Source organism: Pleurodeles waltl, chromosome 7, assembly GCF_031143425.1.
Source record: "Pleurodeles waltl isolate 20211129_DDA chromosome 7, aPleWal1.hap1.20221129, whole genome shotgun sequence".
NCBI classification, from domain to species: domain Eukaryota; kingdom Metazoa; phylum Chordata; class Amphibia; order Caudata; family Salamandridae; genus Pleurodeles; species Pleurodeles waltl.
In genome coordinates this window covers 982,367,885-982,391,488 of record NC_090446.1, presented here as the reverse complement: position 1 = coordinate 982,391,488, position 23,604 = coordinate 982,367,885, and the positions used below count along the sequence as shown (strand labels likewise).

The following is a 23,604-nucleotide window of genomic DNA, read 5'->3' as shown; positions in this document are numbered from 1 at the left end:
TCCTCCAGCTAGCAGTAGTGGATATTCCCCATTCACTATAGGTGACAGTCAGGCTATACCCTATTAGTAGTTCTAGTCTGTGGAGTCCCATTCTGATTCTTGATTAAAGGCAGTGTTCCAGTGCTGTAGTGATATCTGACAAGCAACTTCCCTTGGGCCATTTAGGCCAAACATTACTCTGACCAGCACCAGCAGCTGGATCTGAATGACCAGAGTCTTTGATGCCTCCTCCTTCACAGGTGCTGAAACTTTAGCGGCTGCCTCTGGTCAGTCATCTATACACTGCCCTGGAGGACAACAATCAGGTGCCCTCGAGTTCCTAAAAGGCCGTCCTTCAGCGGCAGTGGCTGGGGGTTCTTGATGCTCCTTCGATGCTTGGTAAGTTTCTTTTCATAGATGGTTGGGATACGATGATCCTGGTGCTGAGCCTCAGTCACGGCTTGAGCTTGATCGGATCACCACAATGGCCACCTTCCTCCATAAAGAGTTAGGCTATGCTTCTTGCTTTCTCCAGTGACCCCCTGGCATATGGGGTCACCATTCCTCCTATGCACATGAGCTACAGCTTAAACGGCACAGCAACAAACGTTCCAACATCTCCACCTGGCATACAGGGTCATTGACTTGATGTCACTCATGGGCTATGGCCCAACTGGCACAGCAGCAATCTTCATGGCGGCCCCACCTGGCATACGAGGTCACCAACTGTTCAATGCAGTAATGGTTATGGCTTACTTTACATCAGACCTCCTCTGGCACACAAGTGTCACTGACGTTTCCCAGCACATGAGCCCATGACTCAATCGGTGGAGCAGCTACCTCCTCACACCTTTCTAAGGGGATCCACTTGTCAGGATCCCCCTACTGGACTTCACTCTCTCCATTGCCCTCTCTACCCTCACAAGGTGCTCTGGTTTTAGGAAGCAGGCAGGTGCTGGTGCTCAAGGCTCCAAGGGCAGGTGGTCTTGGATTCCCTGGGTGATGTCCCTTCATCCAGCTGAAGACTAGCAGGCCTTGGCCTCCAGTCCTGGTCACAGGCAGAAGTCTTACAGAGCATCTCCACCTCGCATAGATGGACTGACTGCTTGATAGCTGACAATGTTTGGGGTCTCAAGCTCCCTTTCTTATAGTCCATTTCCAAACACCAAATGTGATTTAGAGTCTGAGTTTTTGAAGTTTATTTTGGTGGCCTACTGCCTTTTAAATTGCCCTCTCCTCTGTTCTCTCTTCCTCCAGAAAGAAATCTGTCACAGCAGGAGTGACTTCAAATTTGATTTCCCCACAACATAGGCCATGAGATTGACTAGAGTTTCACACGTGGATGCCACCCACAGTGATATATGTAGCAAAAGGTTATCCCAGGGCCTCAGCCCTACTCTTTATTATTCTCTATATGCTCCATACCCTTCCTGAGATGTGCCCATGCCCCATCCCAATGACCTCTCTTTGAATCACAGAGCACCCTTTGAAGTGTACACAGAGCCTGTCTCTCCCTTTTTCCACCAGCCAACAGGAATGCAGCAACACACAAATCTATCTGGGGGATTCCTCTACCTCCTCTCCTCATGTTCCTCATTACAAGGCTAGCGGTCATCAGATCACCAGCCTCGCTGTGGTGGTCTTACCTCCGTGGACCTGGAGTAAAGACTGCCTTACAAGTTGTGGGGTTTGGCAGAAACCGCCTGGCCCACTGGTGTTTTCACACCAACGCGTCCAGCCTCTGCCTTCCGGCTGGATTACAAGGCTGCAGACCACCAGGCTTTCTGTGGCGGTCATCCCTCTACAAAAACCCTGGCGGTAACACACCCGGCGACAGTAATTCCCAATCCTGTCACTTGCACATGCACCTCCACACATCCACACACATGCAGACACACCCCCACCCATCCCACTCTTACAAACACCCCCCCACCCGTCCACACACTTAAAAATACCCCCCAAACTGCACACATCCATTCTAACACTCCCACCCGCTCTCACACTGACATACACACACCCCCACTCACCTATATGCACCCTCCTCCACAAACATTCACACCCCCACCCCCACCCCTACACCCTCTGCATACGCATACATTCACATACACACCCCTCCGCACATTCATACATTCACACACACCCCCACTCACTCGCAGACCTGCACACATGTACCCCACTCGCATGCATCCCAATACACACACCTACTCACTCGCACCCTGACATCCCCCTCCCCTCCACATACATGCAGACACACATTCCCAACCGCACACATACATCCAGACACCTCCATTAGCTCGCTCACGAACATGCACTCACACTCCCATTTACACACATACATGCACACACCACACACATGCACCCAACACTCCCCTTCCCCTTTCGGACGGTCAACTTACCTTTTCCGGCAAGGTGGTCCGCCAGGAGGGGATGGGTCCTGGCGGTTTTGCACCGTCAGCACCACCACGCCAGCAAGACTCCACCAAGCCGTATTACAGCTCGTAATACGGCAGGCGGAGTTTTGCTGGCGTGGCGGTGCGGCTGATGCAACCACCTCTTCAACTCCATTGGCCAGGCCGATGCCAAACACAACTTCTAACATGGTGGTCAACAGACCACCAGAAATGATGGTCTCTTGACTGCAGCGGCGATGTTGTAATGAGGCCCAGAGTCTTTCATGTACTGGACCATTCAATGGTGCTCATGCACTCAGCACATGCATATAGCATGCATGCGCTGCACAACACTACATCTTTATGTATTGTACCATTCACAGGCACAATACACCCAGTAAAGGACATGTTTAGTTCTATTGATCACTACACAGTATGTTGCCACCACAGAGCTCATGCTGCTTAGCTCCTAGAAAAGGTAGTAGCCTTTCACCACTATGAGGGTAGAGCATTGGCCGCCCTTCCTGGCCTAAAAAGAACACAAGCCAGACATGTCATGGAGCATATGCTTGCTCTTTGTTTCCCCATAACAACAGCATTTAAGATCCAGATATTAGTACAGTTGGGGCCTCAGGGAAGGTGTGGGAGTCCATCACCATGCAAAGGACTTTTCTGTCCCAACAACCATTGCCTTAAATTCTTGGTGCGTGTCTCTTTCACATAAAAAAGAGAATGTTTGCAAACATGAATATTTTAAATAACATCTTTAATTCAGAATTAAACACATCAAAAAAGTTGTTAGATAAGGATAGAGGCTGTTAGAAGAAGTCTGAGAAGATCTGGGGGACCTGCGACTCCGGGAAACTTGACTAGCCGGCGGGAAGCAGAAGGTCACAACACTGGGTGTAGTGCAGAAGGTAGAGGTGGGAGGGAGGGTGAAAAAGATCTGTAATGTACCGTTTCAATGGTAACATGTGACTGTGTCAGTGAGGTGTTCATGTACTGTTATTGTTTCATAATAAATGAAAATACGTTTTTAAAATAAAAAAGTTGTTACAGATTCGTTGATAAAGGTATTAAAATCAGCTTAAGAGAAGTTTTTTTTTTTTTTTTTTTTAAAAGGCACAGTAACTCGGCATGTGTAGAAACATGCAGAAAGAGTGTAACTTTCTAATATTACTTCATGGCTTCAAAAAATATACATGTTGCCATAAATATTTTTTCTCTGCTTGACACAGTACATCTAGAAAAACAGAGAAGAAGAAGGAAAAGACACATTTTGACAGCTGTTATAATTATACTCTGTGACCTGATCAGCCTTTCCCCTTTGTTGCTGGCTCTGACAGCAGGCACTGTCTCATTAGGACTTCACTGCAATAGGTTTTTGCAGTTGAGAGGCCATGTAATTTCTTTATATTATGCCACTGGGTGGTCTCAAAGTTCCATCTGGTAATGTTAGAACCGTTTCGCCTTTTATAAAGAAATGAGAGACAGGTTTTTATTAGGGATTGCAGAATCTATGTATCATATAAAGATTTTATCATTCTGTCGCTTCAGTACGGCATGGGGCTTGCAATGTCATTGATCATATACGATTCATTTTACCATCCAGGTTTTCTTAAAAGGGTTGTATGATGGAACCAATCATGCGGCAACCACACGTCTGAACAATGCGGTCGGAACAACGACCGCGTTGTTTCCACGCATGCCTTTACCACGCATGCCTTTACAATGATTTTTCATTGTAAAGGCATGCCTTGTAAAGGCATGTGTGGAAATGGCATGTGTGGTTATCTCATGTCACCTCCTACCCTAAAAACAGAAGTACCCCGACCCCCACCCTTAAAAACTACCCTGATACCCCTACCCACCCTGAGCCCTAAAACCAACCCCCACCCCCAAAAATAAAACAAGCCAAGCCCTAAAAACAAAAGTACCCCAACCCCACCTTCAAAAAGTACCCCGATACCCCCACCCACCCTGAGCCCTTAAACTGCCCCCACCCCCAAAAATAAACCTACCCAACCCCTAAAAACAAAATTACTCCACCCGCCCCTATAAACCCCACTCCGCCTGTCCTGAATACAAAATGACCCCAACCTCCCACCCGCCCCTAAAAACCTGACCCCACCACCCACCCTAAATACAAAATTACACCGGTTCCCACCCATAAAAACCTGCCCCCACCCAAAATACAAAATTACCCCGCCCCCCACCCCTAATAACCCCCCACCCACCCTAAATGCAAAATTACCCCGCCCCTATAAAACTGACCCTCCACCTGCCCTGAAAACCAAATTACCCCAACCCCCACCCTGCCCCTAAAAACCCTACCCCTCACCTGCCCTGAATAGAAAATTATCCCAACCCCCACCCCGCCCCTAAAAACCTGACCCCCCACCCACCCTAAATACAAAATGACCCCGAGCCCCACTCCTAAAAACCTGCCCCACCATAAATATAAAATTACCCCAACACCCAACCCCTAATAACCCGCCCCCACCCGCTCTAATTACAAAATTACCCCAACCCCCCTCCCCACCCCCAAAAACCCGCCCCCCCACCCGCCCTAAATACAAATTTACCCCGACCCCCATCCCTAAAAAGCCACCCCCACCTGCCCTAAAAACATAATTACCCCAACCACACAAATACAAAATTACACTGACCCCCCACCCCTAAAAACCTGACCCCTCCACCCCCAAACACAAAATTACCCCATCCCTAAAAACAAAATAACCCCAGTCCCCTATCCCACCCTAAAAACCATAGCACCGACCCCCCAACCCTGTCCCTTAAAAAAAAAAAAAACTAACAACCCCAACCCCTTCACCCCCGCCCCCACCCCTAAAAACTACCCCCAACTCTGCCCCACCCCCACTTACCTGACTGTGTCCTCTCCCAATGAATCTTCCTGTTTCTTTGCCTTAACCACGCATGCGCGTTGTTCAGTACATACGTGGTTAAGGCAGAGAAAAAGGCCTGGGTTGTTCAGGCAAGCGTTGTGGTTCCGGACACGTTGTTCTGGATCTTTCCCTCTTAAAAGGAATCAGCATTTTTAAAAGTAAGCAGGTGCATTTAATTTTGTTGGGGCACGTAGACAAAGTTTTGCATCATGATGCATTCAGAGGACAAAGTGTCACTACCCTTAAACATTTGTAGGCTACATTTCCCAGCCCGAAACTGCAACCTCTTTCCCCCTTTGACGTTATCTTTACTGAAAGTTGCACAGGGCTCGACCCTATCTCCCTACAACATCCAGAAAAAAATGAAATTATTGTTGGTGTTTCAGAGCGATCTATCGCTACACACCCAAATCTTTCTCATATAGTGGATTTCAAATGGGATTCGAATGACTGGCCATGGCTCTACTGGTGTAAACAGTGCCACGAATATCGCTTCCATCAGCCTTCTATGACGTCACCCTTTTTGAGACAAAAGTAAATTGTTGTCATGGAATGTGGCAGAATGGACTAAATTGGTAGGGAATACAATAGCTCTAGATTTTAAGTCATGGTATGAAATTATTTGTATCCAAGAAACCTAGAATGTATTTTCATTCAGGGTGGTCAGGGTGGCAAGATAGATGGTGCCCTGGGTCCAAATGCCATTGCCAACGGTCTCTTTAAAGTTGATTCTTCATTCTCGGCACCATTGTTATTCCCTTAATATAAAGCTTGATAGAAATGCAAATCCTGCCAACATCTTGGCAGGGCTGCATATTAGAACCAATACGTAAAAGGGGTGGCATTGAACTTGCAACAAACTACCTTATGACTAAAGCAACATTTTTAGCTAAACGTCTATTGCAAGACCTATGAAGATGGATTTAAAAAACAAAATTTGATCGCACTATAACATACAGGTCTCAGACCACATTGATAGAATGGACACTATGTTGGCCTTACAGCAATTGATCATTCATGCAATGAATATAACAAATGGCTGTTTTATCAATTATACTTTGCCTTAGAAGGAGTTGATGGGTCCTTACTTTGGTCTAAGGTTAGAAACTGGGAAATTCCAGACTCTTGAACCCAATCGTTGCATTTTATATCAATATATGTGTCAGAAGTAAACTAAGTCAAAGAAGATCATAACAAAGAGGTCTCAAACAGGGTTGTGCACTGGTGCCTCTGCTTTCCAATCTCTATACACTATGCTACAGACATTGGGGTTGCCTTTGATGAGCAATGCTTACTTCTACCAAATTAAATGGCCGTCTGATCAATCTTTTGCAATGCTAAAGAGACAGTCCTAAACCCAATGGGGATGTAATGCATGTTGTCACATTTAAGTCACTATAGCATCGCAAATCACCTCTCAGTTATTGCCTCAAAACTGGCAGTTCTGGTCTTTAATCAGGGGAGTACTTTGTCACAAATATGATATTCCATCTGCCCTATTATATATTATACCTTAATGCACGTGCAACAAGGCAGTCAGGATAACCGTCACATTTGTGACGCAGTACCTGTCTGCCAAACTTTAACTCAAGCTCTCTGCTGTCTAGCCAGAGCAGATCATGCAATCAACCTAACAAACATTTGACTCATGTCTTCTGCATAAGTCCACTCGTCAAACAATACCGGAAAACATGCTGAACCCTTTCCTGATCAGAGATAACGTAAGAACTTGACTCATTGCTGCTTTGTGTCTCATGTGAAGTGGACAGGACTTGAAAATATTATTAATAGTTTCTCCAATGTAGGCCGTTGCTTGACACTTTGATATGCGAACTAAATCAATACATTTTTATGTGATTTGTACATATGAGTATAAATTTCAAATACGGTCAAACCAGGGCAGTCAAGAAATACCACCTGCACACCTCACAACTGAATAACAAGGGTGCACGGTCTAGAGCTCAAAGAGGTCCAAGGTGTACCTGCATGAGAAGAGTGTTCACTGCAAGCCTTAGTACAGTGGCTCGGTTGACATGCAACGTGCAGGAACAGGAAGTGTCAACAAACATAAGTGATATGTCTTTGCTTGCATCTGGCATCTAAGCGCAAGAAAGTGTGGTATTAAGGTTTACAGAATTGGGTAATACTGATATCAGGTTCCTGGAGGACCCTGTGATTCAGCTTCTAGTTGACATTCAGCTTTCTCGTGCTGGAGGACAGTGACACAGTCTTCAAGGGTTGGTGTCCAACTCAGAGGGGGGCGGGACGCAGCGGGATATCTTGCATGCCATAACTTAGCTGCAGGCTTATGATGCTTGAACATGCTCTCTTTCTTCACAGCCAAGAAGCCGATGTCTCCATATAGCGGGTACAATGGGCAGCTGAGGTCTAGTGTGTACCAACCTACCGAGATGGCACTCATGAACAAAGGCCCGGTAAGAAATTGTATTTTTGCCTTCTCAAATGTGGCAAATTTTAGATCACCATAAATAATTTTGACCACTTCCAAGGTGCAAACTACAAATTGATTTGAAGTTGAAGTAGTAGCTAATATTGCCTCTCGCATAGTATTCATTCTATTAACCATGGACAGATGAAAAGCTGTGTTGACCCTTATTGCTACTCAAATTTATAATCTAAAGGCTGCATAGAGATCTCTTCACTGAGGGCTGAACCTTTTGCGCTATTGCACTGATGTAATAATTGTAAAATCATTCCAAAGGGGCAATAATATCACAAATGTTATGTCACCCCAAAAAGGCAAGCCCAAGACTGATTTGAATTTTCCTGGGTGTAGTTTGTATTGGCACATAGGGTCTAAGAACAAATGAGTGATGGAGTGTGCCCATTGTAATTACTTTTAGATCAAATTGATTCAAGCTTTTCGATCTGTCACTTTCGAGCTTGTAAAGTGGTTTGGGTAGGGCCATGCATATATCCTGTGCTCATTGTGCTAGAAGGATTCAAGCTGAAGCTCAATATTGCTAAAATGTCTACAGGGTTCCTGGTAATTCCCATCTAGAGGTGCATGGTTTGAAGTTCAGGCAGGACTGTTCCTTTTGGGGAAGAACCAAGTATTATTTGCATATTTCGGATATCCGCCAGGATAGGTGTAGGCATGTTAAACAAGCAATTGTAATGCAATGGGTCTCGGGATTGCTCGAGTTAGAGCTATTAGCATTGTAAATTCCTAACTGGATTTTTCTTGCCACATAAATTGAAAACGAAAAGTTAAACAGTTGACATAAGCAAGTCAATTCAAAGCGCCATAGCCGCCATGAGCATGAGCGCAAGAGTTATTGTCTGGCTCCCTGCATGAATGTATAGAGAGGATCGCAGCTGGGATGAAAGGCAAACCAAAACCGGAGGAGGGGCCATCACACGCTGTAACAGGAGGAAGCGTGATGTAGTGTGATGGCCAACAAAAATTTTCACTTAGTGAATTCGCCTGGGAGGGAACTCAGCACACAAAGGAGATACATTTCACAAAATGCACCAAAACAAATGAAGCATTTAAAACAAGCACAACAAAGAATAAATAGCAAGAGTGGACGTGGTTAAAAGCCCACAGAGAGATTACATCAAGCCAGAGCGCTTGTGCGCTCGACCCTAAAAAGGATAGACTGCAATGGTTCCAGGGCGATTACCAGTGGGTCACTCCTTTTCATTTCCATCCTTTACTTTCACGATACTGATTCCACAATCTGCATTTAAAATCGCCCCCTGCCAATCACCTCCAGATTTCATTTGCATTGTTGGTCCTGTAGCCCTGGATTGTGTATGACGAGTCCAGATCTACAAGAACCAGAATGGAACGTCTGAAAACAGAACCGCAGAACTAATTCATTCCTAACATGGAACGACTTGCCCACTTTTACATTTCCCATATGTTTGCCTTTTATACTTTTCTTTACATTATTTTATTTTCCAGGAGTTAAAATGACACGAGAATGGGAATTATAATTTTTGCCATGCAAGAGATGTCGTGAAGTAAAAATAAAAAACACCAAAATCAAAGCACTGACCCCTTTTTTTCTCCTGTATATCATTTCACCTCCACAGTCCAAGGAGTCTACTCGGCGAGAAAAAAAAATGAAACATACTTTCAGAATACTGAGATGTGTAACCCTATGAGTGAGCAAAAAAACTGTGTAGAGGTCTTCCATGGAATTAACACTTGATATTGCTGCTCCCACACAAACGTTGACCCTGTTGGTTCGGTTCTGGTGTCTGGAAGTTCTCCCAGAGGTCAGGTGTGTGACATGTCACTGTGCCGCTGCCACTTCTGTGTCACGGGAGCGATCACAGTCCATAGAGACATCAGTGAACAACCCATAGCTGAACGTAACAATCTCACAAGAGTTGTGCTTTCATTTCCACCCAGTGTATGCAGCTTCATATAGACTTACTATTCTTAACTCCACCTCTCTGAACCGTATAATGAAAAATAGAAAATCTACACATCTCCCGATGCTTACCTTGATGATATAGTGGTCGCCAATGTCCTACATTCAAGATTGCTGCAAGTCGATATTTTGTCTTCTGAGGGAGTGACCTACAACCCTGCGTGGAGGCGAGGGCATTATGGAAGGCAAAATCTAGGTTTTTGTGGGAACATATGCAACCCAAAGCCTTTGTTGTGACATAGGATGTAGAAAGGGCATGAAGAAATAAGGAACAGCGTTTTCCTTTTATTCTTTCATGGCACCTTCCTTTCTCCTCATGACATGCCTAGGTAAAGAGCAAGGCTCAGCAGACAGAGAAGAAAGCATGGCGTGAGCTCATGTGAAGGCGTGTGACAATGACGCTCCTGGCTGGCCCCAGGACTACTTCACTCGTATAGCAGGTATTTCGCGGCATGGGTCATACTCAGAGGTCTCAGTCTTGACAGCCATTGTCTATTTCTTTCACATGCTATTATATACTCTCTCTGCCCTGTAGCCATGGCTTAGACAGTGACATGTCTCACTGGCTAGAACACGCAATGGTTCTTGCTCAGGGGAAAATACCTAAACACAATTCGTCTGACGTTTCAGAAAATAGTTCATAATTTAGCAGAATCTTTCTTTTTTTAAATGTGGTAAATAGTCCAGCCACGAGTGAAGTGAACGCTGATCGTAATGCGCAATGCGCACGTGCATCCTCAGTGACAGGTTACATGGCACAAAAGCACGCTGGCATAAATTAAGTTCCTCCTCACAACAGTATGGAACTAAAAGATGACCTTTACCTCGGGATAGTGCTGCAGATACCTCTGTAAACGCCGAATCAACATTGAAGGGTACATTGTTTGTCTTTAAAGCCATTCCCGCTCCATGTCTAGGCCCAGCCTTCTTCTCATGACTATCCAAGACACTATTACGGCCTTTGTACATGTTAGTATAACCCATGCCTCAGCAAAGACAGCAGCAGAAGCTGGTCCCGGTAGTGCAGGACAGTGTTGCAAGAGGCATAAGTGGTCATCCGTGGTGCCGGATGCAATGGTCAGTGATGAAAGCTGCCATAGGTGCCTAGGCACCCTAATTCACGTGGGCAACACCAGGGGCATCCGGTCCCGGTCAAGTTCCATGAGGCATGGCTGCGCTGTAGAGACAAGCATGCATACTGGCCCCTCCCAACAGAGCTTCATAGTTACGTCAGAGGCCAACAGGAAGCAGGTTTGGGCATGTTTGTTCTGTGGGCTGTAACAATGTCGCATCACTGACTTTAACACATTTACTAGTTTGTAGTGAAAGAAAGAATAATGATTAATAATTGTTTTGTGACGCGATTGCTTTGACAATACATTTCAAGCTAACCACTAAAAGTGTTTACGTCCCTAGAATGAGTACCTTTGCCGAAAATTGACAACTACCGCCTATTCACGGCTGGCGACTGGGAAAAGTGGCAGGGGGAATAAATAAATAAATAAACCACCGCACCGCCTGCCCTGCGGCCAATCATGACGCTGCTCAAAGCAGCGTTATGATTGGCTGGAGTGCCCTGGCTGGGCGCTGCAGCGCAGCCTGGGAGCCTGGCAACACAGTGCTGGGTTGGAGAGAGCCCTTGTGTGCATGTGTGTTTGGCTGGCTGAGACATTTACTTGTCACCCTCATGGCCCTGCCCCTTTAAAAATAAAAATAAAATGATAATAAACATAATTCATTATCATTAACGATAATAAAATAGTTAATTATCATTTTATTTCTAAAGCTTTGCAGCTCCTGCTTTGGGGAAGTGACGCTCCTCCGCCTTAGCGGAGGAGCCGCCCCTGCTACTTCCACAAACTCAGCACTGAGATTGTCTTTCTGCTGCGACCATTATCCTGCAAGCAGCTTTAGAATGCTCTGTTTTTTTATGCCAATGGTTTAGCCACTAATTAGAAATAAGGATCAGGGTCGTGAGAGTGGAATGAGGCAAGATCTTTTCCTAATGTGAGCTCCACTGTGGCTGCCATCAGGGCAGGTGAAATGTAGTTGAGGTCCCATCACCCTGCTCAACCTTGCCTCTTATCATCTCGGTTTCATCTGCAAGTCATTTGAAACTCATCTCCTTTTTACCTGAAGATCACTTCAACATCACCTCATTCAACCTCACCTTCCTTCACTCCAAAACCTCACCTCAAAGACATCCCCTCGCCGCAACTTTATCCTTACCCCTTCTCAATCTGAATCTTAAAATCAATCTCAAATTTGCTTCACCTCTATTCAGTTGCCAACCTCAATGCTTCTTGCATTATTCTCACCTTAAATTCATACACACTTAAACCTCATCTCAGACTTTCACAATATCAATCTTGCCTCATTCTCAGCCTTCTCATTTCTCCGTCCCTTCAGTGACAACCTCATCTGAATGTCAACTCCCGTCTGTTTCACCTCAACCATGTGCCTTTCTTACCACACCTATAAACTTATCTAAATTCAGCCTTAGGTCGACCACACCCAATGTTACCTCATCCTCACCTCAACCCAACCTCATTCTTGAAGAGAGGGTGAGGTCTCAGAAGGGTAGGCTTAAACCCTTAAGCCTTGCCTTCAGAGACCTCACCCTCTTTTCAACCTCCCCCACATCCCGCAATTTGACCCCAACCATAGCTTCCCACTGTAACCTCAAGCTCACCTGAACTTCAATTCTTCTGACACTCAGCTCAACTTAGACTACACTAACTAAGAATCAGAGAACAAGGAACACCAAGAAGAGTGGACCCTCAGTAACACAGAGTAGGATCACACAATTTTGTCAGAATAAAAAACACAGAGGTCTGGGGACCTAAGAGCAACTGAGTGCACAGGAGGAAAAGAGATTAAGTCTCATTTACTACAACTAACACTAGCAAGGAACTAAGAGCTGTAAATGAGGTAGGCAAGTCAATTTATTCCTAATCAAGAAGGCAAACAGCCCATTTAATCGGTTTTATCCTTCCCATGCCGTGTTTCAACTAAGGAAGTCTCACAAAAATTAGGCATGTCAGAAGCTTTAGTGAGTGTGGCGGCCAAGCTGTTGTGTTTCTGCACCAAGAAGCAGCTCATAAATTGGCAAACATGTATATTATGAAAAGTGGAAATGGAGTGTTTGGCACCATCTGTAGGCATGTAGGCTGCTTTAAGGAGGAACAAATCAGGCTTTATTTTTATTATTAGAAACGTTGTAATAAAAGAGTGGGGGAAGTAAGAGAATATGCAAAGAGTCCTAGCTGACCTTCGCTTGTGATGGTCTCGCAGCATGATTATTTCCAAAATCACTAGCCCAGATCCTAGGAAAGGGCAATAACCATGAGTTTCACTTTCATTTCTGATCATTCTACTACTGATGTACTACATAACCACAGTTGACACACATTCAGCAAAGGGTCGTACGGCCCATGCATGCCCCCAGAGTATTGCATCACACAGAGCAAATCAAAGGTCACATCATCACCACACATTTTGACAGGCAGATTGCAACACCTGCTATCCATATAGAACACAAAGATAGGGAAAACCCCAAACCTCTCACTATTCTATATTTATTTTACTGGTTCAACTATGGTCTACTGGCAACCACCAATGAAAGAATGTCGTTGGTAAACCTACAACCACAAGTTCGTACTCTACATCTAAAAGCACTTAGATGCCAAGAACCTGCTAATACATGCTGTGTAAAACATGTATCATGTAACTGTTTAGCTCACTCTTGATTTTATTTCACTGTCATTCTCACATTCTCATCTCAACCTTGATTTCCAAAGACATACTGCAAAAGTAGGGTTTGCAAAACAATTCAACAAAAACAAACACTTTCAATGGGAAACTTTTCTCCCTAAATATTTTTGTGTGAACATTCTTCAACATAAGGATTTTTGACAAGGAATTTTGCTTTCAAACACAGTTCTGAAGACCTTCAAACTGGGAATAATGAACCAGAGGTCTACTCCTGAACAGAATACTAAACTCCGAAGGTGGCCCTTTGAAAAGGACACAGTACATTCGAGCTGACCTCCTAGAAGATGAATCGCTCCAGAACTGACCATACCACTTCTTGTGAGGTCTTCAGGATAGGATACAATATCACAAAAGGTATTCTTCATAACTAGAAAAATTATTCGAATTGTGACCTTCAGTGCTGAACACAACACAATAGAGGACTTTAAATGTAGAGGCAATACCTTAAGTGAGGAATTGAGACCTGAACACAATACACCAACGTGGCCTTCAGAACTGGGGGCAGTTTGGCAGATGGGAACTCTAAACTTTGTACTACTACTTTAGTTGAGTACTCCAGATGTGGACTTACCACTAGTGTGTACACTGTGCAGCAGTAAAATCCACATTTCCTGCGAGTTTATTATCTCCCCTACCACACGCTAAAGTTCACATTGTTCTCCCCACTGCCTTTCATTTTGTTTGCCCATTTTGAAGTCATACACCATGAGTATTCAGAGATGCTTAATGGCAAGGAAAACTTAGACTGCAGATGCTGCCTCTGCTATAACTGTTCTGCATCTGGGAGGGAATCTTTCACTCCTGCTGTTGCTGCCTGTGCTCAACCTGGGAGACGTTTGCACTGCTGTGTCCAATGCTGTACTTCTCCAAAATGATTGGCTAAAGTAACTTATTAATATTGAACCAAAGCAATGGGATAATACTCGCTCTGTGTCTAATACAGTTAGGATGTTCCTACATGAATACAGCAAAAGGTGCATGAGAAATGGGTTTGCAAAAGGTGGCCTTAAACATCGAATCCAAAGACTAGTTTGCTGCTTTCAGTATGTCCTAAAGTCTGGCTCTAGACCAACAGAGACATAACTCTCATGACTCAATGGGCGAGGTTTGCTGAAGACACCAGAGAATGAGGTTTAATATTGGAAATTATAAGTTCACCATAGGAGGGCCTGAGGGAAGCTGTTCTAATTCATATTCTTTTAAACATTGAACTACACAAAGTTTTAGATACTCGTAAAACCAGAATACTCCAGTGCTGGTAGTAGAGTCCTTGTTCTTTTTGAAACTGAAAAGAACACCATAAGGAGTGAACTGCCTAACTGAAAATCCAAAGCTTTCACACCATAAACTTTTAAAAATAAAATCAGGCATAATAACATTGTTATCTTTGCTGACATCAGCCCAAGATAGATACAACTGTAGAAAAATATTTACATCCCATAACGGAGAATATCTTGGCGAAGGAGGAATACATACTGGTATTCTGTGGATCAATTTAGGGGATAGTCCCTTATCGACTTCTCTACTAAGTCGTGATGAAACAACAAATTTGCAGATACTTGTGTATTCATTGTTCTAAAACACTTCCCTGAAGCTGCAAGGGACCCCAAATAATTGGCTATGATAGCGACATTTGTCAAAACGGGATCTGAACCTTGATTCCATGCCCAGTCTCTAGAGATGAATGTAGGAGTATCTGAGGAGAGAACCCAGAACAGACCAGGCCGCCCTGAAATCTTCCACACCATCAGTTGCAAATTTCCTGTAATTGTTAGGTTGTGTAGTTGGCTCTTGGGATTCATTAGGGGATGTGGTAAGTTGGGAACGAGAAAAGGGATGTCTATTGACAACCATAGAAGATCCAGAAACCATGAAGGTGACCATAAAGCAGTTATAAGTAGCAGAGTATTTGATTCTCTATTGATTTCCACTAGACAAAGAGAGATGACTGGGAACGGAAGAAACATGTAAGATGAGCCCAGTTCCAAGAGGGAAGAAAAGCATTTGAAGCTAGTGCAAGAGGAACTGGTCTCCAATAGAAGAACTGGGGAATGTGTTATAGTCAGGCAGGAGCCAAACAGGTCCATTCAAAAGTAGTCCTATCTTTCTTGAATTAGTTGAAATATTAGAAAGTTTAATTGCCCATCACTGACTGCTGCATGGGTGTACTATTTTGCCTCCAAACTGAGATAACCAGGGAAAAATTCTGCCATGACCATCATATGATGTTGAATGTAATATTGCAAAACTCTTTAGCTAAAATGCTAGAATGTGTGACCAGGTGCTTATTAAGTGATTGATGCATCTGACTGCTGTGAAGTTGTCCATTGACAACAGAACCATACAACAAGCATGAAACAGTGCATGACAATGGAGCCTGCAAGAATCTCTTAATAGTTAATATGCAATGCGGATTACTTCCCTGACCATGTGCTGCCAGTCGAGAACTGACCCGATCAAGCGCCCCTACCCTATGTACTAGCATTGAATTCTTATAGCAGATCTGCGATGGTAGCTGCCATCTAGACAGTAGATTCTCTAACCACCAGGTTGCTTCTTCCTTCAGAAGTATTAGGTTTGAATAACATTAACCTCTCCTTAAATGACAAATCTTGAGTCTTTGTAGTGCACAATATTGAAAGGGACCCAGGATGATTGCCTTGGTAGAAAAGGCTTTAAGGCCCACAGTTCCTGAAAATGTTGTAGGGAAATTCAGGGAGAAACTACTAACAGTGATAATGATTTCCTGATAATATTCAACTTTGCGTCTGGAAGTTGAAGAGTAGAAGATGTTGAGTTCACTAGAAAACCAAGGAGCGCTTCTGATTGGACCAGGGAAAGTAAAGATTTGTTTTGATTGATAACAAACCCACATTATCTAGAAAACAAATTGTTGTTTGCCAAAAGGAAATGAGTATGGATTTGTCTTGTAATGTGATCAAAATGTTGTGTAAGTAAATTAGAAGCCAAACCCCTTGTAACCTGAGGTGTGTAATTAGGGGTTTGTTAAACTTGGTGACGCATCAAAGAGCAGAGGAGAGGCCGATAGGGAGTGCAGTGAACTTGTAGAACTTCCCCTCCTACTGAAATTGGAGGTATTGCTGATGAGGAGATAAGCATTCTTCAGGTCTAATTGAGCCATCCGATCAAAGGGTTGTAGGCAGTCCTGAAGGTAGAGAATTTTTTCTATCTTGAAATGCCTATAAAAGACAACCCGATTGAAGTCCCTGATGTTTTTTACTGGTCTGATTTTTTAATTCCTTTTCTTTGTCAGGAATACGTTGCTTAGAAAACCTGACTGATTGAACTTAGTTGGTTGTATTGCTTGGTTTAAAAGGAGATCCTTTATCTCCTGAGTAATATGGCTGGAATCTGCTCGAGAAAAAGAAATTACAAGTGGGTAACATACCTGAAAAGGTTCTTCGAAGAACTCTATCTGGTAAACTTGTACAGTTTAAAGTACCTAGTATCCATGACTAGAAAAACATAGCAATACAACCACCCACCCAATCCCCAAAGCCTGTGGAATCGGTTGTACACTGACTATTGTCATTCAGATATTTGTTGTGGCCTCTAAAATGTTCTCTGTGTCTCTGAGGGTAGAAAGTGGGTAGTTGATAGAAGTATCCCAGCTGACCTAAGTAACTGGAGGACTGAATTGATAATTATAAGCAAAATGGCCCTTCTTCTGCCAGTTCGTGAGAAAACCAATTGGCCAAAACACCTTTCTCAGTGAAACATAGGAATTGCCTATTGAGCTCCAAATGGAAAGTCATTGGCTTTAGGACCTACTGAGGTTGAAGCCCATTCCGTCACCTTAGAATCTACCTCGAGAAGTAAATCTTTCTGGTATTCAAATGATATTGCTGAATTGGCATAACCTTTTAGGCACATTACCAGTTGGATCAAATTAGATAATTAATTCAGATCAATGATGAGGACTCCTTTGGCTTATTCAGCTATCTCGAAAATATTTGTAATCTGTCCCATGTAGTCCAGAAGCTTATCTTGACGGCCGCCCGGAGCATATTGATAACTTTTTTGGGGTCATTGTTGTACTTGAAAAAGAAAGTTGCATTTAGGCTCAATTACAGGAGTTAGTAAACCTTTATTAGGACTAATTGGTATGGGGAATTCAGACCTGAATTTGTTACGATGATTGTCTAAAGGCTGTCTTGTTCTGGACGTGATATAATCCTCAACATGAGGGATAGTTGACCACTCCAAGGAAAGATGATGAAAAAACAAAGACGAATCAATTAAAGGTCACCAACTGAGTCATTCATTTCATGATATCATGCATCAGCTTTCTTTTCTTTTGGATATTTTTACATTGTTTTTTAAGTTTTCTCTTATGTGAAGCAAACTAATTAAAGGCAAGGTCATCTTGCTGATCAGAATCTGCATAAGAAGAATAAATAGGAGCATCAGAATCATCATCAAATATAATAGTAGAAGTCTGAGAGATTTATTTTTTTGTATTACGCTCTTCTACCTCTTTTGAAGAGGGTCTAATATTAACCTTTTTACACTATTCAAAATTCCTTGAACAATTTCTTACAAGTCAGATTTCACAGCTGACAACATTAGATTTCATGAACTGATTCAAATTACCACTGAGCTCCTCTTCACTCAGATCTATATAATTCTCTTACTGTCCTAATTTAGTCATTATTTCAGCCAAATATTTGTTCCTACAAACAGTCTCTTGATATTATGTGACGCCAAACTTGCGCAACCACAGTATAACGTTATTTGAATGAGTTTACATTTTTGAAACTCCTGAAAGGCAATAGAGCTTGTTTTATGAAGTGAGGGAAGGCTGGCCTGAGGCCTAAAGGATGAATTGTGGTGAAATAAAAACGAAGTTCAGCAAATGCTCACATGCCCCAGCCCGTTATCGCTTCCTCGAGAGCTCGAAGCCAAATAAAGAAAAGACGCACTCAACACAGATGAGCGTTACTGCAGGCGTATAGCAGCTCCTGAGAAGTTACCTGATGCTATAATTACAAATGAGTTGACGGAGGAGAAGAAAACTCTTAATAACAAATGAAACGTTAACCTTGAAATATTCGAAGAAACAATGCGTGTTACACGCAATAGAAACATAATATTGGCTGTACTTCGTGACAAAATGAAACAGTGTAGATAATAGTATTGACCTGCTCTCATGACAAGTTAGAAGGAAAGTATAAAGTTACTTAAAGGCAGCTTATACAGGGGAGTAGGTTCTGAGGGGAGAAGGGTGTTACCCAGCAATAAATGTATTTTGTGATAAATATTTGGGTGCAGGTGCTTTCAGTCGGGTACGGTGAGGTGCTGTCCAATTTTACCAGGAGTTTTTACACACACAGACACAAATGTGCACACACTCTCTCCCTCTCTCTGTTTAGAGAGACTTCAAAAAGGTTGGTTAGTTCACAAAACAATGTGCTTTCTCTCACTTAGTACACTATCAATCCGCATTCCTCTCCCTTTCCACTGCCTCTTAAGCCCCTCTCATGCACCTTGTTTGTAGTATAATGTATTTTATCATCATGTGCTAGCGTGATTGTCGGAACTCTGAAGCTAACATCCCTCAATCATACTAAGCCACGCCCCTATCTATATACAGAGTACTAATGGTGGGCCTGTGAATGTAACAGTAGTAGAGCACCTGAGCATGCTCGGTATCAAAGTTTGTTTTCTCGGTTGTCATGGTTTACTGTTTAAAACTGACTGCTATTCAATTAAATGGCATGAAGACATCATAAAATGAGCCTCAGGTATAGACATAAAACGTACCATATACCTATTAGGTCTGGAAATCACATACTTGAAGAAACTGAGATGTTCTAACCTGGAAATTATATATCAGATTATCAATTTAACAGTTTATGCCTTTACGGATTTAATTAAGCCATATGTGGATAAAACCCAGTGATTGATGCTCACAGGAAATAAATGTATCTGATGTCCCAGTGTTCCTTTATTATTTCTTTAGTGAACAAAGTGTTAAGTTTAAAACTTGCTGATTGTTCCTGCACTCTATGAACTGTATTCTTTTTTATTTGGGAATTTTAGTGCACCACATATGACACCCAAGACTATGTAATGGATTTTAATTTCCAATTGTTTGAATGTGATTATAATCACAGAAACCGCCTTACGCAATTAGTCTGGATCTGTTAGCCACTTGCAAATTGGTGGAGCTCAGCTACACATGTTTATTTATTTAGGAGTTAGGTTAAAAGAGCAGAAATTAGAAGATGTACAAATTATTGTGTTTTTCTCCTGCAATTCCCTTTCTCTATCACACAATTTTTTTAGTTTGCTGCTCCACAGGAAGTACTCACATTTTAAAAAATAGCTGTCTCGAAATAGTGAAGCTTGTGTACCCAATTTGGGACTTCTTGTCTGAAGTATGTTATGTTTTGTCATGGGAGCTTTTGAGGTCTGGGTTTACCAATGCTGCTGTGTAGTGGACTTGTTGCTTGTAATATACATAGAAATACTTAGAAAAGGCAATGGAGTGGCCTCCTTGTTTTAGAGGTTGAGCATAGCAGCGCGCAAGCGCTGCTTTTCCGACGTGTTGGTTTGTATCTGGACTTTTAACCACGCCCACCGCCGCCCATCACTGTCACTCGTTCATGGGCTTGACTTTCAAAAATACTGTGTTCTCGTTGGTAACTGCTTTACGTTTGTACCTCCTTAGGGTGTTTTTTTTACCGCCTTTGCCATCGACCCTGTTACATGGCTATCTGCACTTTTGCCGATAACTTTGACTGTGAGCGAACTGCTTTTTCCTTTTGTCTTTCTTTTCGTGCTCACGGCGGCAGTTTGAATTCGCTCGCTTTTGTCAACTGTTTTACTTTTTATTTTCAGTTTGTGTGGCAAGAAAAGGCCAGTTAGGAATTTACAACGCTGATAGCTCTACCTCAAGCAAATGCAAGACCCATAGCATTGCAAATACTTTTTTTTGTAGCATCCCCTTTCTGCCCTTGAGACTTTGTTGTCAATCACATCTTTGCTCAACCTAAAGGAGGCTTAATCTCTCACCTAATGCTACTGGCAATTTGGGCTTATCCATTCATTTCCAGAGGAATTCTGCAATTGCAAATTACTAGGGACTACTTTATCTCTCCCTCTTTTGGCTTTTCATTATATCGTGAAATGCATCACCATGGTAGTCGTCTCTTGTGATGAAGAAAAAAAGTCACCCAGAGGTTTAGGCAGCTGGCAGTGGTATAAGCAGCCATTTAAAAATGATTGTTCAAATTTTGGAATTCCATGTATTTCTCCAAAGTCTCATCAGCATAATTCTGAATGATGATGATCTGTTTGCTGTGTTAAACTTTGGAATAGTGATAGTGGTTTACCTGTAATATGGGTGAGCATTTAATGACAATGCCCGGGTACCTTGAGGGCAGTTTTCTTGTGTGCTGGGCATCGGACTTTGCATAAAATGACACACCATGTGCTCTGTCTACTTCAAAGATATCAGTGAACTTAGAATATAGTTCCCCTAAAAGCCGTAGGAGCCCTTATCCTCTGCATTTTCTGGGACAGCAAATATGTTTGTACCAGTAGGTTGTACCTTCTTTAAAAGTATATAGTTTTCAACTAGCTGGCTGAATTGTCTTGATCGCTCACAGTGGTACAATGGTGCATACTGAGAGAATCATAACAGTTTACAGAGAAATGAGAGTCCAATTGTGATGAGAAAGGAGGTGGTTGGGGTCACCATTGAGGGGGCTTCTTACCCAAAGGAGATTTTGTGTCTTCGTAGAGTGATATGGTTAACCCACAACTTGGTTGTCATGTTGATAATGGGACTGGCATAGTAAAAGCATAGCAGAGATTGATACTGAGAAACTAGCCACTGTCACCAGTAGTTCTGCATGATTCTGATTCCAGTGGATGTCTGCTATCTTCCATGTTTAACATTTCGGTCTATTAGCAGCTGGTCTGTGCATTCGGGGTGGCTGTGCTTAACCAGTAGGTACCTAAATGCCCTGGAATGATTAACCCAGACCACAAGTTATTTGATACAAAGGGGGTGACAAACCACCGTGAGTGTCCCCCAGGGGTATACCAACTCTGCTGCTTACATTTGCTGCTTGAGTTGCGTTCAGCAGTAGTGGGGTTGCCTTGATGCTGGGCCTCAGATGTCACAGCTGAGGGTGGGGAATAAAGTAATAAATAACTATGTGTTGTGCACAGTGGCAGAAACAGAACAGTGCAAGCATTTAAGAGTATGTGGGCCCATTGGCAAGGAAAGGAGACACCTGGACGTCTAGAAGAGCTGGTGCCACAAAGAATCCTTGTAGGTTGCAGAATAAAGCGATTTCAGCAGCACAACTGCAAACAAATAGTCACAACCAGCAAGGCAAAGAGAGCTTTTGAGAGTAGAAATACCAGGAATGCCATTGCAGTTGCTACAAAGAGACATCAGCTTGTAGCACAGCCACTGAGGCAAAGAAATGAAGGGGCAGGGGGTAGTGTTCTCCACTGCCGTGTCCTTTTGGTGCTCCGAGGAGTCTCTGTATGGAAACTCTTGCTGCTAGTTGTGAGTTATCTCAACGGCAGGGTCCATTGAACAGGCTGACTTTAGCGATCTTCCTTCAAATCCAGGAGTGTCTTCAGGGGGGTTGTGTTTCAGTTACAGTATGTCTGGGTCTGACTCTCTAGCGGCTCCAGTCTGCGTGTCATGGCCTTTACATATATCAGTCTCAGTGTATTCCAAGTTCCAGTGTTGGTCTGTTCCTAGAAAGAAAGCTGCAGGAACCACCCCTCCCTGTGCCGTGTCCTTCATATCTACATTTTGCCTGTGGAGTCCAGTGTTGTCCGCAGACATGGCAAAAAGGAGAGCTAGGGGAATGCTAGCTACACACCCTTTATTCCCCACAGAGGCCTGTGTTTGTGGGAGGAGCCCACCCTGGGAAGTGACGGCACATGTCCTTGCACTCTCTGATGCCAGGTTGGTCTGTCCTAGTTTGCTAGTGCTCCTGCCCACACCCTTGACACATAGATTCGCAAAATCCTTGGGACCCCAGTTCTCTAGGCCCAACAAGCATTGCTACCAGGTGAGAGATAGTAGGAGTGAACAAGGGACATGGGAGAGGATGCAGGGTGTCATTCGTTGATCTGTTGTTGGAGAGACTTTCTGGAAAAAATGACAGGAGCCGAGCTTCCTTGACCCCCACACCTCATCACACATAGACAGCTCACCTAGTATTGATACACCTCCCCAGTAGCTGAAGATGTCAAAGAGCTTGTCAGTGATCCTGTGTTCTGGTATTTGGGGCACAAAAGAGATCAGAACAGAGGACGCACCGACACAACAATAGAGAGAGATGGAGGCTGCGTTTCAAGAAACAGATAAGAGAGAAAAAAAAAGTTGGTCTGGCAATCGGATAAATAAGAAAGTAAATGTCGTTTTCAAGGTTAATAGACAGCCAAGATAAACAGACATAGGGTTTACGTGCCCAGAATTGACACGTGCATGCGTCCTGTGAGAAAGAGACAGTTAAGAGTGTGGGAGGAGAGTGTCAAAAGAAACAACTCCATACGTCATAAAAGGATGTGCATAGGCACCAGTCCAGGGGCTATGAAGTAATGGGGTCTTAGCACTCTGCAAACTGATTTAAATTCCCAAGGAAACTTTCCAAGTTCCATAATATCACGTATTCACATGGTACAGCCTGCTCACTCTATGTGTATCCAGGACACCACCTAGTCATGTAGTACAAGCGCACCTCTCTGTGTATGTCTTGGATGAACCCAGTAATTGAACACTTCACTACTCCTCTTTGTGTGTATCTTGCATATCACCCAATTACATACTACTGCACTATCCTTCTCTTTCTGGTATTCTTATTCAGCAGGCACAGACCTTTTCGTTTGAATATATTCCAGAATTCCACCCATTTATCTGAGATGATACTAATTCACATGGTACAGCACTATCACTCTGTGAGTGTATCCAGAATGACACCTATTCGTATGGTACATCATTATCACTTCGGATATGAATAAAGGACTCATCATGAAGAGATAATAGATTGTTTCAATGATAAAAGAAAACATATATGTTCATTATCCAATACAGATCATCGCCTGAGTCCAAAGGCTTAAATGGCCTTTGGCAAAACTCCTGGTTCACAATAT

The 23,604-nt window shown here is 43.2% G+C and overlaps 1 protein-coding gene across 1 annotated transcript in view; it reads left to right on the top strand.

The window, feature by feature from the left end:
• The window catches only part of GPRC5C (G protein-coupled receptor class C group 5 member C), a 102,936-nt gene that overhangs the window by 51,511 nt on the left and 27,821 nt on the right, over positions 1-23,604 (top strand). Inside the window, exon 3 of the mRNA XM_069199790.1 lies at positions 7,616-7,710. Within this exon, the coding sequence (XP_069055891.1) occupies positions 7,616-7,710 (95 nt within the window). The remainder of the gene's footprint in view (positions 1-7,615; positions 7,711-23,604) is intronic.